Source organism: Myxocyprinus asiaticus, chromosome 48, assembly GCF_019703515.2.
Source record: "Myxocyprinus asiaticus isolate MX2 ecotype Aquarium Trade chromosome 48, UBuf_Myxa_2, whole genome shotgun sequence".
In the NCBI taxonomy this organism is placed as follows: Eukaryota; Metazoa; Chordata; class Actinopteri; order Cypriniformes; family Catostomidae; genus Myxocyprinus; species Myxocyprinus asiaticus.
In genome coordinates, this window is record NC_059391.1 from 13676554 (window position 1) to 13695750 (window position 19197).

General features: G+C 39.1%; 1 protein-coding gene across 1 annotated transcript in view; it reads right to left on the reverse strand.

Annotated features, from left to right (window-relative positions):
* Positions 1-19197, reverse strand: part of LOC127437395 (WASH complex subunit 4) — a 40271-nt gene that overhangs the window by 19554 nt on the left and 1520 nt on the right. Inside the window, exons 6-31 of the mRNA XM_051692235.1 lie at positions 17386-17453; positions 17200-17282; positions 17077-17119; positions 16880-16983; positions 16565-16685; positions 15634-15757; positions 15363-15490; positions 15112-15272; positions 13523-13649; positions 13276-13401; positions 9571-9678; positions 9282-9428; positions 8975-9054; positions 8769-8874; positions 7782-7898; positions 7490-7658; positions 5722-5876; positions 5566-5640; positions 5374-5478; positions 5128-5262; positions 4925-5033; positions 4363-4429; positions 2928-3014; positions 2609-2756; positions 2427-2523; positions 2127-2323 (exon numbers count right to left, since the gene is read on the reverse strand). Coding sequence (XP_051548195.1) covers positions 2127-2323; positions 2427-2523; positions 2609-2756; positions 2928-3014; positions 4363-4429; positions 4925-5033; positions 5128-5262; positions 5374-5478; positions 5566-5640; positions 5722-5876; positions 7490-7658; positions 7782-7898; positions 8769-8874; positions 8975-9054; positions 9282-9428; positions 9571-9678; positions 13276-13401; positions 13523-13649; positions 15112-15272; positions 15363-15490; positions 15634-15757; positions 16565-16685; positions 16880-16983; positions 17077-17119; positions 17200-17282; positions 17386-17453 — 2987 coding nt within the window. The remainder of the gene's footprint in view (positions 1-2126; positions 2324-2426; positions 2524-2608; positions 2757-2927; positions 3015-4362; positions 4430-4924; positions 5034-5127; positions 5263-5373; positions 5479-5565; positions 5641-5721; positions 5877-7489; positions 7659-7781; positions 7899-8768; positions 8875-8974; positions 9055-9281; positions 9429-9570; positions 9679-13275; positions 13402-13522; positions 13650-15111; positions 15273-15362; positions 15491-15633; positions 15758-16564; positions 16686-16879; positions 16984-17076; positions 17120-17199; positions 17283-17385; positions 17454-19197) is intronic.

A 19197-nucleotide genomic window follows, 5' to 3' on the forward strand; every position in this document is an offset into this window, starting at 1 on the left:
ATGTCCACTCCACAGTTCAAATGGCCTGGGACATATGTCGCGCGCAGGGAGAGGAGATGGCGTGCACTCCACATGACGAGGAGTTGCGCCAGGCTCAACATCGGTAGCGATCGAGTACCGCCCTGGTGATTTATGTATGCTACCACTGACATATTGTCTGAACGAATCAGAATGTGACGATTCACTATGTCGGAATGGAAAGCTTTCACCGCTAAGAAGACGGCTAGCATTTCCAAGCAGTTGATGTGCCACGCTCATTTTAACACACTGAGAAATGCATCAGTGACAGCTAAGCAGGGGAGCTGCCGTTTATAAGACGGAAGCATTTTGTGTGGAGTGTGGGTTGATTTTTCTCTGAGTTGCCCAGAAGCACGTCACGCGATCGTGAAACATGCGAGCGGGTATGGATTACGGTCACACTTATCAGACGGGAGCTTCTCACTCAGAGCACATCATGCATCCGTGTACAGCGCTAACAGTGTAAAGGTTCGAGCGAGCGAACAATAGACACCAATCACCCGTGGTTATCATGGCGAGTGAGTTTGGTTGGAGAGGAAAAAAGCTATTTCAGCCTTCAGCACATGTCGAGCAGCCGCTACGAGGTACGTGCGCTATTCAAGTAATGCATAGGAAGCATTGCAATAAAAACTGACTCGTTCCCGGCGAGAATAGTGTGGAAGAGCGAGTCAAAACATAATAGAAAAGGCATGAGCTCTAGATTCCTATAAACGCTATACTTCCAGGGGGATTCTTCCCGCTGGGGACTGACAGCGCTATTTGCGTCACAGTACAAAGACGCTGAAATATGCCTGATGACGGCAGACGCGCTGAGTAGGGCACGCGCCAGGTTTCAGTAAGCTCCGTGTGAACCTCAGGGAAGAACGACACTTTCTGAACCATGGTCTTTTGACGGTGGACGGTGTGCAGGAATCATTCATTCAGATGAGAATTTACCAGCTCGACAGGAGGCTACCACTCAAGACCGAGCTCCTTGACCGCCCGCGCAATGACGCAGAGTAACTCATATCAATGGCCAATGCACGCTCCTCACCCTCGCTTGGGGGAGGGGCTGCAGAACCATTCTTCCGATGCTGCGAGGGACACACATCATTATCATCGTCAAATTCGCTGAATACGACAACATCTTGCTCATTCACAGAGGGCCGGAGGTCGTCACGTGCGTACTGCACTGGCGAAGACGATTCGTGGGAAAATCGATGGGCTCGTGGGGCTTGCGCCAGCGCGAGATCCTCTTCGGTATCTTCCAGCTCTACCTCGCGGCCCCGCCGTGCTTCCTCATGTGGTCCCTCGAGACTTAACACAGAGGAAGCGGTCGGGAGGGCGCATGAGATGGAATCGTCCCTCAGAATCCTAGAGCGGAGCATCTTGAGACTCATGTCCTCACCGTGAGGGCAGTCTGTCCCCATGAGAGCTGCTTCGGCATGAGCGGCCCAGACAGTGAACGCAGCTCTCATGTTGGTCTGACAAAGCAATGTGTTGCTCACAGGAACACTTGCGATATGATCTTTAAAAAGACACGTACACAAGCGGCTCTTTTATGAGTTTTTTTACATCACTTGGGCGGAATATTACTATATATATATATATATATAAGGATACAGCTCCTGCCTGGATGCTGTGGGAAGCGTGTAGATGTCTCGCTGTGCGAAGAACCCGATCCGGCTGCGAGGTGGAGAGACTTCTTCACCGGAACACTAGAGGGGGTGGGTGATCCTCGCTGCAGACGCTGAGAGTCAGGTGAAGAACGTCCTGATGGGTCTGTAGGGAATCCTGTCCGCTGATGGGTGTCTGTCGAAGAGAGGGCTGATCCAGGTGCGTAGTCAAGACGAGATGATGTCGGTCTTGAAGGAATACAATTCTGAGGAAATGTTGTGTGAGCGCCTGCTTATATAGGGCAAATGCGCGCCTAAAAGGGCGGGGCTCAAACACCATTGCCAATCATAAGATTGCCGTTATGATACAAAGGCTTCAACTAGGTCGTGGAAAAGGAATTCCCCAAAGCGTTCAGAAATGTCTCATGAACTGAATCGATAGGGAACTGTAAATGCATCAAGGCCCAATGCATAAGGATGCTCTCGACGTATGTTGAAAATGACTGAGCACACCTGCAGATATAGATCCAATCTCTTCTGGGTCAGATTCATGGTCTGCATGAGCTTCTCATCTTGGCTGGTAGACTGAACGTTCTGCTCTTTTACCACCGCATTCATTTCCTTCACATACTTCTCTCTGACAGCCTGGAACCAATGCAGGGAGTCAAACTCCTGATACTGGTCCAGAAGCTTCAAGATGTAGGCAACCCCTGGAAAACAAAGTGTCTTATATGTTTTCCACTGAAGAATAACTTTAATAAAGCGATATTGAGAGCAGTTTTGGTTGGTTGGCAAATGTTTAATGGCACAAACCCATGGCAAAACCATCGTCTGTAAAAGCTGCTCCCACTTTGTTCTTCTTGTTCAGTTTTTCTTTGCAACTGATGGAGTGTTCCACAAAATTTACAGTCTGGGTGGGAGATACAAGGTGCAAATTATGCAAGTTGCAGCTAAGAACAGACACTGCAATCTTCAAAAGAGATTTGCAAACTTACCAGAGGAGGAACAATCATGTAGAAGTTCCTCAAGTGCATGTTCTTGATGCTGCGAAACTCTGGTGCGAAAACGCCCACTAGCATCTTGAAGTACTCGGTTCCTTCAGCAGAGTTGCTGGTCAGGTCACTCAGCACATAGTCCAGTTGGCTGAAATAAAATTCATGATCTTCCATGAATTTTCTTAAACACTTAAAACAGTTTTTGGACATTCAAGATGTTCCAAAATATGTCAATAGAAAAGGTCTAGTTCTAAGCTCTTATATAAGGTGGCTTGTGGTGGAGATGGTACAGTTATATTACAATGTCACTTAGAGGTACCTGGCAGCTTTCTGCGTCTCTTCAGAGAGGTCTTCCTCTTTCACAAGCTCCTCGAAGTTCACAATGTCCTCTAAATCAGGAACAAACCTGGAACACATTTCAGTGTGAATACCTCTGAAATGTCCTTATGAATTCAAAAGAAAACACTGAAAGTTTCAAATAATAATAATGTTTGACTTTTCTGGTTAGGTCAATGGTTTTCGACTGGTTTTGCTTCAAGACCCCGATTTTGGACATCAAGTAGCGACCCAACACAGTACCAAAATTGTTTATCATACAAAAAGTAAACAAAATTAATAAATAAAAAATGGGACCCACTTTATATTGGGTGGCCTTAGCTACTATGTACTTAACCATTTGATACAAATTTACTTATTATGTACATACGTACATGTTTTTGCATTGTAATTACATTTGTAGTTACACTGTTAACTTTACCCCTAACCCAACCCTTACCCCAAAACCTAACTCTGACCCCTAATCCTAACCATAACCCACCCTTACTCCTAAACCTAACTGTACCTCAACCTCAGTAGCAGCAAATGTGGGAATTTTGCAGAACATGTATTTACACAGTAAATACATAGTCTTGTATTTAATGTTAGTACATAGTAGTTAAGGCCACCTAATATAAAATGTGACCAAAAATGTCCTTAATCAAGCACTGAACTTTATTATTGCACAGACCCAACAATTTGCAAAATGATTAACATGACATAGGCTGAATAGGAACATTTACAATTTTACAACTGCATAAATAACAACAGGAGTGTGATTTACCAGCCTAATCCAATGGAACAAACAATGGGTTAGATATTGTTTTAGCATTATCCTTACCAAGAGACAGATGAATCGGAGACAAAATAAGTAGAGTTGGATTGAACACACATCCTTTAATGTCAACAACAAAACATATGGGAAGCGTATTCTCCCTTTTGAAAGTTGATAAGCCTATATTTATTTTAATATCCTTAATAATCATTATATAGTTGGTTTCATTTTAATATTAGCATTTAGCATTGTTTAGCCTTGTTTAGCATTTAGCATTATTTAGCCTGCTGACCACGACCCTCTCAGAAAAGCCATGCGACCCATTTTTGGGTAGCAACCCAACAGCTAAGAACCTCTGGTTTAGGTGCCATTCGCTCAAACACATTTTTGTTTATACGAGAATTGTAAACCAACGTGTTTTCAAACGAAAACCTTTTAGTGTGGGTGTGGCCTTAAAAGAATGTCAACTTTTAAAAGTGCATTGAGACACCTGCATTCTGTTCTATTAATTGCACTGCATCTAGCTTTATAAGCGCAATAATATGTTTAGTTTGAACTGCTACTTAATCTACTCAAGTCAAAAGCAGCATTATTGCTATTAGCTGAACTTCTCAGTCAAATAATCATTGTGTAGTAGTAGTAGTAGTAAAAAGCAATACTCAACCTAATAGCACTACTGCAGCAATGAAGCCCTCCAGAGCGAATCATCCGCACATAGCCCATTGCATTGCCTATAGGGAAGAGGGGAAAAAAAAAAAAAAAAGTTACAAAACTAGCAATACATGGAAGCATTTACTGTATTCAACAATGCAGCAAATTGCCTGGTAAGGTTCCAGCTATTGATGACAAACAGCCATTTCTACCTTGAAAAGTACTTGAAATGTAGGCTGTAAACTTATTTTTTGCAGGGATTTTTATCAGTAATATTATTACACAACAGTTAGTTGGTACAACTAACAATGGAAGTGAACCAGTGTTAATCTTGTCAACAATTTCTCTATTTGTTTTCAGAAATTTAAGTTAATCAGTATTATTTAATTGTTTGTTAAACTGCAATATCACACAGATTACCTGCAGCTGAATCACAGCCGTGCTGATATCCAGATCAACAGCACTCATTTGACATTGCTTTATAATAGATATTATCATAATCCGAAAACATTCCGCTTCTGGTCTCCAGATCTGCATCATAAAAACCTTTACCATTTGTAAAGATAAAACTTTACCGATCTGACTGATGAGCTGTCTGAACTGGTCCAGGTAGCTCTGACCATCTGGAGTAAGACCCAACTTCCTGATGCCACGGTTGAACTTCTCTGCTCTATCAAAGGGGTACTACATATAGGAGAAATGAACAAAGCAACAAAGATTCATATAAAAGCATTGCTATAAAATGAATACATGGAAATATTGTAGAAAAAGCACTTACCTTTTGGTCTGTCTGATCTTTAGTTTCCCTGAAGAAACGGATGTCTTTGATGAGTCTGGATTTGATGTGCTCGTCATACATGAACTGACTGAAAATATAGAACTTCTTGCGGAGGAACTGATAAGTAAAGTTAACCTGCCGAGAGAAAATTGCCCAAGTTATTACTGTTCACATACTATTGTGAATGTGCATCACTGAATGTTTACCCAAGCCATATAGATCCCTTCAGATGAGATCTCTACATACCGTTGTGTTCATGATCCCAGTGCCATGTGTTCGAATAGAGTTGGCAATGTGTCGGATGTTAATGGTATTCAAGTGCTTGTTGTTGCTGGTCTTCTCAATGAAAATCTACAAATCATTTGGAGCAGATGTACCTAAGTGATTTACATAAAGACAGACATTTATGGACCAATCAATTCAAAGATAAATGCTTACCTGGTTGTTAAGGTTGTAGAGGTAGCGGGAGACAAATACGTGGATGTTCCTCATGATCTCAAGGACATCAAGCCCCTAAAAGACACCAGGTTTCACAGTAATGTCAGGCTGAATCTAACAGTATAATATAAACAGTTTAAGAAGTACAGTACACACCTGTTCCAGAGTTTGGCTGGGAAGATGGGCTTCAGTCATGACCAAACCGTAGCGCTGTGTGGCGAGGTTCCTCATCTCACTGTAAGTGGCCCAGTCATGGAGAGCCACAGTCGTCAAGTTGTAAAATGTCTTGTCTAGATAGTGGGTCACATAGGCTGCAAGGAACAAAAACTTCTATATTAATATTTGACCACTAAAGTATTGAAGGCAGAGGTAAAATGCATCGTTTTACAAAACGATTTTTAAACGTATAACCTCGTGCAACCCTGCGTTCAAATGTTTGGACATTGTATTTTAGCTTCGCTATACGCAACACATACTTTTAATTAATTTAAACTGACTGATCTCAGATCAGAAGAGTCTGGGCTGTCAGTAAAGGTTAACCGAATTCAGTTTTTACATTGAAACCAGTTTGAGTCAAAAGATTTGTGTCTCTAGTTTCATTCGGTATGCCATTTTTTAAATTTGATTGGTTTATCGCGAAACGCCATGCTGCTAAACACAATGTACACTATTTCTTAGAAGTCTTATATTTACTGTGCATTATCATATTGAGGATCAATGGGCTAATCCAAAAGTTGAAAATTTTTGCTTTCAGAGGCTTTATATGGAGTCAGGATGAAAATAAGGTGCATTTCTAACTTTTCTGAGACTAATGCAGACAGACAGCACACTGGAGGTTAAGTCATTCGCTAAACAGGGAGCAAGGGAGCATCCTATTGCTTTCCTATGCAGCCAAGTGCATTCACTCCTACCATCTGACCAAAAGTTCAGTTTCAGGCTGCGGATGATGTTTGGACCACTCTATGTGTTTGGCAGACATGGGACAATGGTAATCAGTACATAGATTCAGAATTTATAAAGCTAAATTTTATTTTAACATGGTTAGCAGTGATTGGACAATGCTGGCCATCAATTTAAATCAGAATTATTTATGCTAATTTCTGATTGGTAAAATGCTTCAGCACTGGCTATCACTTATTTGTTTGACTGTGCAAAGAGAGAACACTGAGATTCTTGAGAACATGAAAGTCAAATGAAATCAAATAATCAGAATCAGAATGAGCTTTATTGCCAAGTATGCTTACACATACAAGGAATTTGTCTTGGTGACAGAAGCTTTCAGTGCACAACAATACAACAACAAGACAAATAGAATAAAAATAAAAAGTGAATAGAAAATAGTTTGTATTTATATCGGTTTTTTTTTATTTGCAATGCACATTGTTCCAAAGCAGCTTCACAGAATATCAGCTGTAATATCTGTAACATCTCAAAAACATGAGTAACCAACACTCCTGGAAACATAAAATCTGACTTTCCATTGCTTGGTATTATTTAAAAATTCACAACTTAGTCCCACTGTCCACACATGTGGACATCAATTTTTAGGAAAACTATTTGCTCTAGAATTTATTTATTTATTTTTTTTTTTTTTTGCATGTTTATTAGGTGCTACTAGTTACAAATCAAAAAGGGAAATGGAAAATGTGCACAGCAGTCGCGCAGTGAAATAAACAATTCATATCCATATGAAGCAAAATAAAAAGAGATTGCAAAGATCATTCCACTGACACTCAGCTTTTACTGAACTCTTCACTGTGTGACTTTCACACAGTGCAAATAACGTGAAAGTCATGAAAGCCTAAGAGTTCAGATAGAGGGCAGAAAACTAATTTATGAATGTTTTTAAATGTAAGAAACTTTGCTGCTTCAATAGTGTAGGAAACGGGACCTTTAACTTATTATGTAGTGTAATCTGCCCTACCTTTGATGTCGATAAACCGGTTGAAGAAACGAATGGGCTTGAGAGAGAAAAAGTGAGCCAGATCCTTCATGCCCACTTTGAAAGGGTTTCGGTCATCCAGTTTGAGGTGTGTGTGCACAGACAAACGCAGGTCTTTCTCGATCTCCTTACACAGCTTGTCTAGCAAGTGCTAATGAATGAAGAACATTTGAATACATTTCTATGCAATGATATCATATCATTATATATAAAATTCAATTGAAAGAAAAAGACAGGTTATTCAGTAAAGAGCAAATTCTTCAGCTCTGCTTACCTCATTGAGGATTTCCATGATCTCAGTGTCGTAACACTCCAGTAGCTGATCACATGACTCCATGTGTTTGGCATGTAACATTGTGGGCACACAGTCTCTAAGCGCACTGAACATGTACTATTGAAAACAAGAACATGCACGTGGCATTAATGGCTTTCATGTAACATTTACGATGTATACGTTTACTTAACACAAATTAAAATGTGCAGAAATGTACACTACCAATCAAAAGTTTGGATACACCAACTGATTCTTTATTATGACTATTTTCCATATTTAAAAATAACAGAAAAGTCATCAAATGTATTAAATATTACAAATGAAAGTATGGGAATCATGCAGTGAGTTGAAAGAGTTCCCTTGTGTGCTTGGTACCTGGCTGCTTTTTCCTTTACTATTAAATGGTCCAACTCACCCATTTCAAATTAGTTATTCATTTATGTACTCATCTGGTCCCACTTTGTAAAGTTAAAAAGTCTTTATCTACAATGCACTTGAGCAGTTGACACAATGTACTTATTATATACATAGGTGTTGTTGCATTGTACTTACATTTAAAGTACATGCTTTTAATTACTTTGGTAGTTACACTGTTAAACTTACCCCTAACCCTACCCCAACCCTCAACCTAAACTTACCAACTTACAGTACCTCAACCTCAGTAGCACCAAATGTGAATCTTGTGAGAATTTTGCAGAACATCATGTAGTTACACAGAAAGTACATTGTGTTATATGTATTTTAATGTTAGTACATAGTAGTTAAACACACCTAATATGAAGTGTGACCTTTTATTCTTTTTATTAAGATCAAAGAAATTCATATAAAAAGGTCCAATTTTGTCTATAAACTAAATTCAAGCATTTAAAGGCATAAGCCTTTAGATCACAAGGTATTTAAGATCAGGGAAAAACATTTCAGTCAAGTGTGTTTAAACTTTTACAGTAACTGGTAATGTAGAAGTTTATAATGTTAAAAATATTTTACGTGTATTCTGGCCGCATCAACAGCGTTTTCATACACGTCGTCCAGGTAGATGGGGAACACTGTACGATGCCAGTAGAGGAAACTACAGTCACATTGTACTTTGACACTGAGAAGAGAGGATATCAAGTTACATACTGGCCACAAAGGTAACAGAACCAAAACCTATTATTGCTAATCAATAATGGTTACATGAATTCAGTTCTCACCGTTCTCGGAGTTCACTGATTAAGTCCAGTTTCTTAAGCACAAGCTGTAGAGGCAGGAGCTCCTCATCCTTAAAGGTTTTCTGTGAAAAACAATATAATAAAATAAAAATACAAAAACAAATAAACTCTACAGTCATTTGAAACCATATAAAATGGCCTGGAAGTGCAATAACACTTATATACATGTACAAATTTCCTTTGGCTTGTTTAAAGAGCCAGAGGTTTCAAAATTGGACAATCTTGTAATCATCTGAATGCAAATGTCATGAAATAACTTCAAATGTTTATATTGATCCATTTCACTCACCATCTGAGTGCCAACACTGAGAGCCAGAGATACTACGAGTCTCCTCTCCTTAGTGCTGGGCCCGTTCAGAGTGTTTTCAGCCAGAACCAGAGCAGACAGCACGTCCAGCCTCTGCTCACTGTACTTTTTATCAGAAATCACCCTTTTCTGAGGACAATCAATCCATTATTCATTGAGTATGAAGACAGACAGACAGATATCACATGCAATAGGAAATTTGAGGCTACTGTTGTAAAAGTCTGTCTGGTCTACAATGCTGGTGTTTGGGTGTGTGGTGTTGGGTCAGTACCTTAGCAATAGAAATGGAAGCCAAAGCTTGAGACTGCAGCTGCTGCGTGATGTGAGATACAGAATCAGCCACAACCAATGAGCGCCGGTGGAAAGTGTGCTCCACAGCCTGTGCATAATAAACAGAGGTAGACCAATATATAGTTTTTACCATAAAATTTGTACCAATAGTTGCAATCACCTCATGGGGATTTGCTGTTTCTTAATCCGTCATTAAATACTTTGTCATCTTTCCGTCAACAAATTTAAGACTTCAGTGGATGATATTTAAGACCTTCTCTATGTTATAAGATATTAAGACTTTTTAAGGCCTAACATTTTGAAAACTGAATTTAAGACTTAAGGATCCACGGACACCCTGTAAATACACTAGTGTATACTTTAGTGAATGCACACTACCTAGTACAGCCTGTGCATAATAAGCACTACTTACTAGAGGTAGACCAATATATCGGTTTTACCGATTAATCGTGCAGATAGTTGCCTTTTGGAACTCTGTTATGGGGGATAAAAAACTATTTAAAAATATAAATAAAACAAAATTCCTCTATGGCTGGCGCTGGAGGATTCTACAGTTAGAACAACTTGGGTTTACAGTATACTGTAACTGAAATGAAAACAATCATTGACTGACAATATTCACCCATATTTCTATCTTCATTTCAATGCTAATTTTGTTATTTGGATTAGATAAATCAAGTATTCTAAATTGAAATAAATTGTGACTATATGGAAACATGCCCCATCAGCACATACATTGTGTCTCCAACTTCATATCTTGTGAATGATAATCAAAAATCTCATCTGGTGAAATATAATAAATCCTTAATCTGGTGAATATGGTCTTATATGGGAATATAGGCTTTAACAAGCTTAGTTTGGTAAAATATTCAGGGTTCAGTACAAGTCAAGCTTAAGAGAAGTTGAAGCTCCATCACCCAGACTCTGTATTAGCAGGGAGTAATACACTGATGCCTCATGGCCTTTTCCAAAAGCAGTAATCATCACTCCCAGAGTGTATGTCGCTTTAGGGGGGTGTATGCAACTCCCAAAAATAGTACAAATCAGGTGGCGCAGTTCTTTATTACCTAAAGAATTGAGACCTGGGAATCCCAAAATGTTGAACCATATTTTCAAAGGATCTCAACACTCCACTCTCATATAGGTCAACGAGTGTATTAACCTCCATCACAATCCACTCTGGCCAGCAGAAAGGAGACTTATTAATACATAATTTTGGGTTCAGCCATATGCTCGAGGCAACATTTAAATAAATGTCCGAATTAAACAATCTGGACACTTTTGTCCATACCACGTGCAAATGCAAGATAATGGGGTGTAACTTAACTTCTCCGATTAGTTTGATAGAAAGGCTTTGCAATGGCAAAATAGGGGTAAGAACTTCCTGTTCAACACAAAATCAGGGAGGGGCTCTCTCAGGTGGAAGCGACCAATAAGCCAAATGTCTGAGACCGAATACATAATAATAAAACTAAATCTTGTGTAGGCCTAGCCCACCTTTGTCAATCGGCCTATGTAACTTACTAAAGTGTAACCTGAGACATTTACCAAATGAAGGACTTCGCTATGCTAACAAATTGCTTGAAATAAGAGAGGGGGACATCTATAGGGAGAGATTGTAGCAGGTAGTTGAATTTTGGAATACAATTCATTTTAATAACATTAACCTTCCCAATCATAGATAAATGTAATGAAGCCCACCTGCCCACATCGCTCGAAAACCTTTTTATTAAGGGGTCAAAATTAACTAAATAAATCACACAAATTTGCTGGGAATAAAATATCCAAATACTTAATGCCCTGTTTGGGCCACTGTAAGGCGCCCAGCTGAAAAGCCATTATCGGGCAGTACACTGTCAGAGACAAAGCTCCGGATTTAGACCAATTCACATTGTATCCTGAGAATTTAGAAAAGAAATTAATAGGGCCTGGGTAGCTCAGTGGTAAAGACGCTGGCTACCACCCCTGGAGTTTGCTAGTTCGAATCCCAGGGCGTGCTGAGTGACTCCAGCCAGGTCTCCTAAGCAACCAAATTGGCCTGGTTGCTAGGGAGGATAGAGTCACACGGGATAACCTCCTCGTGATCGCTATAATGTGGTTCGCTCTCAGTGGGGCGCGTGGTGAGCTGATGCTTCGGTGGATGGCGTGAAGCCTCTACACACGCTATATCTCCGCGGTAACGCGCTCAAAAATTGGGCATTCCAAATTAGGAGAAAATCCCAAAAAAAGAAAAAAAAAAAAAAGGAATTAATAATTCTGTAGTAGGCTTGGAGACAAATAATAAAATATAATCTGCGTAAAGCAAAAGTTTATGCGACACACCTCCTGCCATCACCCCTGGAAAATCATCCTCCTTTCTTATCGCAGCTGCTAATGGTTCCAGGGCAAGACAGAACAATAAGGGGCAAAGAGGGTAACCCTGCCAGGTGCCCCTATCCAGAGTAAAATAATCTGAAATTAATCCATTCATTTGAACCGCCACTACCAGGTGTCCATAAAGTAACTTATCTACCCAATAAAAGTATTCCCATACATTTCCAAAATCTTAAAAAGATAATCCCATTCTACCATATCAAATGCTTTTTCGGCGTCAAGCAAGATGGCAGCGACCGGAGTCTGATTGTTTGCCACTGACCAAATTATATTGATGAAACACCTAATGTTATCAGAAGAGTTACAGTCCCGAATAAACTCCACCTGATCTATATGTACTATTCATTAAAAAAAAAAGAGAGCAAAAATCGAGGTCACAGTGAGCCACTTACAATGGAAGTGAATGGGGGCCAATTATTAAACGTAAAACAAAACTCACTATTTCAAAAGTATAGGCACAAGATGTAAACAATATGCATGTTAACATGATTTTAGTGTGATAAAATCACTTAACCTTTTCTGTGTAAAGTTATATCCAATTTTACAACTTCGTTGCCATGACAATGTAATGTCATCAAACCCTAAATCCACTGTAAATAATGACGATTTAAACAACTTTACAGCTCAAATAATACATGAGCTTTAACAAAGAAATAATGTAAGTGCTTTCATACAATTTTTAGCTTCACAATTCTTCCTTTAATCCTCCAAAAATTGGCCCCATTCATTTCCACTGTAAGTGCCTCACTGTAACCTCAAATAGCTTTTTTTAAAGAAAAAATAATTAAATTATTTTTGTGGTAATCAACATGATGCCACAAATGCTGTCGATTGAGCTTAACTTGTTTTGAACCAGGAATATTCCTTTAAATATGGAGCGTTGTTATGGAGCCAAGTTTCTGTCATTTCAAAATAAGAGTCCTGAAGCGTATTTCAGGCTTGTTCATAGTCACGTTATGCTGCAAATCTTCATTTTTTTTTTCCTGCTTATTATTGGGATTTTTGTTGCACAAGTAACTGCATCCGCATAGGATTTTTTTTCTTTTCATTTTAGGCTCTCATATCCTGTGTACTGCCTGTTATAGTAAAGAAGGCTAAGAAAGTTTTTTAACATTACATAAATCGTAAATAACATAACTTTAAAAACTATCACTCGATTAATCAGTTATCTGCCTTTTCCACCACCATAGTTATCGGAATCCGCAACATCTACTATCGGTCAGTACAGAATGAACAGTGTGTGCTCAAGTTATCTGCATTTACCACTGGTTGTATTTTCAGTTAAATGTGTTAAAACTACTAATCAACCCACTTTTAACAGCTCCATCAGTCTGCAGAGGGCTTTCACAGAGGTCTTGGTCATGGGCCGCTGCATGGACATGTACATATTCATGGTGGTCTTGACGATGATGCTGATGCTGTAAGCGTACAGCACTCCCTGCAGAAACAATAATGAGGAATTTACTTCAATCAAGCTCTATTAGTGTGCACATTTATGATTTTTTTCTCTCAAAAACGACAGTCTCCCAAGACAGAAATATGATAATACCAGTCTCTACCTGCACAAAGATATTACATCTGTTGCTCAAATCTTCAGACAGTTTTTCTGGTCTTGGTTCTTTTGATAATATGGACTCCATCTTCATCATCCAAGAGGTTACAAATATGTAGTAAGACTGCATGTCCCTGAACACAGAGACACAGAGCGTTCTTACTATGATGGGTTTAGAACGCAGCCAATATTTGGTATCCTAAGCAAAAGTGTTGCACTGACATGAAATAAATGTCAGCACCAAAACATATACACTATATTGCCAAAAGTATTCGCTCATCTGCCTTTAGACGCATATGAACTTAAGTGACATCCCATTCTTAATCCATAGGGTTTAATATGACGTCGACCCACCCTTTGCAGCTATAACAGCTTCAACTCTTCTGGGAAGGCTTTCCACAAGGTTTAGAGTGTGTTTATGGGAATTTTTGACCATTCTTCCAGAAGCGCATTTGTGAGGTCAGACACTGATGTTGGACGAGAAGGCCTGGCTCGCAGTATTCGCTCTAATTCATCCCAAAGGTGCTCTGTCGGGTTGAGGTCAGGACTCTGTGCAGGCCAGTCAAGTTCTTCCACACCAAACTCGCTCATCCATGACTTTATGGACCTTGCTTTGTGCACTGGTGCGCAGTCATGTTGGAACAGGAAGGGGCCATCCCCAAACTGTTCCCACAAAGTTGGGAGCATGGAATTGTCCAAAATCTCTTGGTATGCTGAAGCATTCAGAGTTCCTTTCACTGGAACTAAAGGGCCAAGCCCAGCTCCTGAAAAACAACCCCACACCATAATCCCTCCTCCACCAAACTTCACAGTTGGCACAATGCAGTCAGACAAGTACCGTTCTCCTGGCAACCACCAAACCCAGACTCGTCCATCAGATTGCCAGATGGAGAAGCGTGATTCGTCACTCCAGAGAACGCGTCTCCACTGCACTCGAGTCCAGTGGCGGCGTGCTTTACACCACTGCATCCGACGCTTTGCATTGCACTTGGTGATGTATGGCTTGGATGCAGCTGCTCGGCCATGGAAACCCATTCCATGAAGCTCTCTACGCACTGTTCTTGAGCTAATCTGAAGGCCACATGAACTTTGGAGGTCTGTAGCGATTGACTCTGCAGAAAGTTGGCGACCTCTGTGCACTATGCGCCTCAGCATCCGCTGACCCCGCTCTGTCATTTTACGTGGCCTACCACTTCGTGGCTGAGTTGCTGTCATTCCCAATCACTTCCACTTTGTTATAATACCACTGACAGTTGACTGTGGAATATTTAGTAGCGAGGAAATTTCACGACTGGACTTGTTGCACAGGTGGCATCCTATCACAGTACCACGCTGGAATTCACTGAGCTCCTGAGAGCGGCCCATTCTTTCACAAATGTTTGTAGAAGCAGTCTGCATGCCTAGGTGCTTCATTTTATACACCTGTGGCCATGGAAGGGATTGGAACACCTGAATTCAATTATTTGGATGGGTGAGCGAATACTTTTGGCAATACAGTGTATATATATATATACTATGACCATGAATGTTATCCGTCCTAACATTGTTGGAGTGAAATTATAATTTTTTATCATTTCTGAAGCATGTAGCTCATACTTCATTAGTGTCTGTGACTTTTGTTGCAGGAATGTATCTCTGTTGCTGCGGATGCTCTGAATACTCTTCTTGTCCATCAGTTTAGCTGCTGCTTGGACTTTGTTTAGCAGAAACGTGTCAGGAAACCAAATTATATTAGCTGCTAGTGTCACTGCAGGGACCTAGAGAAGAGAGAGGGATTTAATAAAGACTGAATGGGCACAGCAGATTCTTTACACAGAGTGTTCAGTCCCACAAGTGAGCACACTCACCTTTTTACACACATCCAACAGAGATTTGTAGATCTTCTTGTCGACAGCCCTGAAGATATGGAAGTGCAGTACGAAGAGACCACAGACGCCTGCGTACTTATCTCTCTGATCAATCTCCGATGGCTCACCTGCATGTTAAATATGGATCATAATTGTCAATTATCATAGTAATAATATTAGATGTCTAAGGCCAAAGTAAACAAATGATGAAGGTCTAAAGTTCTGCATTTTACATGATAAAATTTGATTAATTAAAATTATGAGCACAAACCAAGCTTTGACTCAACGTTGGCAAAAATGGTTCTGATATTGTTGGCAAACTCCTCAGCAAAGGCACTGTTTTTTGAGACCGATACGCCTTCTCCAGGGTCATCAAACCTCTGCTCCACACAAGCCTGCATGAACAAAACAGAGAAAGCCATTAATATTATAAGGCTACTTTTTATATTATTAACTTTTATACAACACTTAGTGCCGGTCATTGAATCTGATTGGACAAGCAACATTCTAAGAATGCTGATATTTTAGTATAACATCACTGGGATGTTTCACTATTAGTATCACTCCGCTTATCTGTGTTCACAGCTTTGGACTTTGATTTTGAATTTGTTCACTTATTTGTTCAGTGACCGTTTCTGTAGATTACATCTTTACTCCAGCAGGTGGCGACAAATTCGTGTTTTTTTCTGTTATGAGAGAGTCATTGAATCGTTGACTCAACTGAACAATAGAAGTTGACCAATATATCGGTTTTACCGATTCATTGTGCCGATTAATTGTTGCTTTTTGGAACTATCGATTATCGGCAAAAATCTGCACCGATAGTTGATGATAGTTTATTATTATTATTATTATTATTATTAGTGTTCCTCTGTGGTCAGCGCTGGAAGATTTTACATTTAGAAGAACGGCTTGATACTACAATAAAACAGCGGCCTCTAGAGGCAAAATAAAAACAATCAGTGACACCGAGTCGTGAATTTGCTGAATTTTAATCTGTTATCATTGATGACATTTATCCACATTTTTATCCTCATTTCAATGCATATTTTATTTTGATTTGATTTTTTTAATTTTGATTAGCATATGACATTTTCAATATGATTTTACTTTTTTCAGGTTTCTTTAAGCTCTTGCTAGCTGAATAATGACTAAATGACAAAAACTGAATGAGAAAATTAAGGTCTGGGAATGGTGTCAACCTGAAAGATCATGCTGTCCAACAGCTGCCCCTCCAGCTTCAGTAAGAGCTTTTCAAAGGGCTTCAGCTTCTCCTCTGGGATCGCAAACTTAGCTGGGTTATGATGGACTGATTTCAGTAACCTTAGAAAAAAAGAACACATGGTTCTGATCAGAAAGCAGGGTCTCTTCATTAAGAACCACAAGCTAAACCTTTATAAAACTCTTCATTTGGTGTCTTCAAGTTTTAGTGACTGCAATTGGCTCATCTGGCTACAAAGATGAGCCAAAAGTATCAATCAAGAAGGTAACTACAGCTAGTTAACGTCCTGCCACACCTTTTATACATCTTCCAGTGCTCCCTCAGCGTGGCATGGTTCTCCATGATCTCATCCAGTGTGATAAGGACCACCAGCAGTTCACCTAGATGCTCGTAAACAGTCTGAACAGAGACAGATGACAGAGAAACCGTGAATACAAGAAAATAGGGAACAATTAAGAACGACATGAAGAAAGCTAAGAAAACGAGAGTTACCTGAAAGTGTACTCCAGTGGACTCGATGATTTTTGTTGCACTCCTAGAGGTGAAAGTAAATAATTAAGCAACATTGCATGAACATAATATTCAACATTTTGTTACTCTTTTTTGACATCTCACTTGTTACTGTTGTACAAAGCAGCCAGCTGGTGAACCATATTGACCACCACCTCAAAGCAGCGTGCCACAAAGCAAGACAGCTCCTGTAAGAGTTCAAACAACAATTGATAAAAACTATTTTATATTTGAGGGTTCCAAAAAATTCATTTGTTTAGAATTTAATAAAAAAAGCTCATGCTATCAAACCTGCAGAAAGGAAATGAAGCGGCCCATTTGAATTTGAGACTCTCCCTCCACCACACTAGTGTCTGAAACTGCAGCCCAACAAAAACAGAAAAGTTTTACGCATGCAATAATCCTTTAATGCAAACCTCGAGTCCTAAGTGACCCGGGACCTCATTCCACCACCTGTACCTCATCTATTTTTTGGAGTTATCCCCACAAATCTTTGATATTCCTCAACCTTTCTCTTCTGAATAGTGTAACACCAAAAAACACCAAAGGCAATATATTTTTTACGACTACTTAATTACCAAAAGTGTATAAGGTCATTAAAGACCCGAGATATGTAGTGTCGCTTTTTTTTTTTTTGCCCTTCCAAATATCATATTTTTATGATTATTTCATATCTATATACATTTACTATCACAGGACATATATTTATTTGTTTATTACAAGACAAATGAGTACTATGTTCAAACAAACAACTACTATATCATGTCGATTTTCTGTGACAATGGTCAATTTTCAAGTATCCCATATGCTTGTGCACATACATATTATACATGCTATTTCAAGGTGGCGCTGATGTTTCAGTGACTGACTTGATTTACATTTGACATTGTTATTTGATGAAGAAACATCATGGAAGTAAACTATAGCAAGTGTAACACGTGAACAGTATGATATGACTATTGACATTCGGGTATAGTACTGAAACTATGCAAGTTTTGCATCTATTTAGACTCACTAAGTACCTGAGAAAATACATATGAGTATCTTGTGTTATGTGGTGCACAATATGTGTTTGATAGCCAGTTGCGTCACATGAAATTTCAGTAGCTATGTTTCCATCCAAGTTGCGAATCTAATCTATGTGAAAATTGATAATATCACAAAAATGTGTGAATAAAGCAGCATTTCCATCCCATATGTTAAAAAAAAAAACAAAATCGTCACTTCCGGATAAATTTTAACCACTGTGACTTTTTTATTAATAAAATACTCGCAGTTTAGAACACGCAGACAAAATACTGTAAGGAACTTTGTCTCATGTCTACAAGCGACAGCGAGTTACACAGTTCTGGGAGCACTATGTGTGTGTTCCTTCATCCTTATGTCTTTGCTGTGCAGATATATATTTTTCAAAAGTGTCAATAAACTGCTCTTCGGCACAATTTAAGTTTGTATTCTATTTATTTGCTCTACAAACTCTTTGCAGGCTTTGGACTTTCTAGACACTAGATAGTTCTTTCAGGATGACCAGAGCAACATTTCAGATGCAGCGATTGGTCTGCTGGTTAGATTATTCAGTCACGAGACTTTTTTTGATGCACATCTTGTATTCCTAATAAATTCAATAGGATTTTATTCGGTAAATGTGTCCACATCATAGTTTATATGCATTTCTTCTTAACGAACCTCAAGTGAGCGTATCCATTTTTTATGTGCATTTTGGAGATTTTATTAGCATCTTAGTGTTTCCATCCAGCAGTTTTTGTGCGATATCCCAAAATGTGCATTAAAAAAAAAAAAAAACGTGGATTGAAAAGCTTTCCATCTTGATATATGAAAAAAATCTAAATATATCAGAATATATTCTATTCTATTATTTTCTAATTGTCTTGAAACTGTTTTAAAATTTGACACTATCTGGGTATTTTGTAGATCTATTTGTGATAGATATACGTGCTGGGACGCTTAAGCCCCGAATGGAATAATGTTTGTCGAAACACCCATGCATTTAAGGGTTAATATGCATTTGTGGTCTTTTTCAACCCCTTCTAACAACCTAAAATATAGTGACAATAGTTCTAGTTGAATATGCAGTTTCACTCA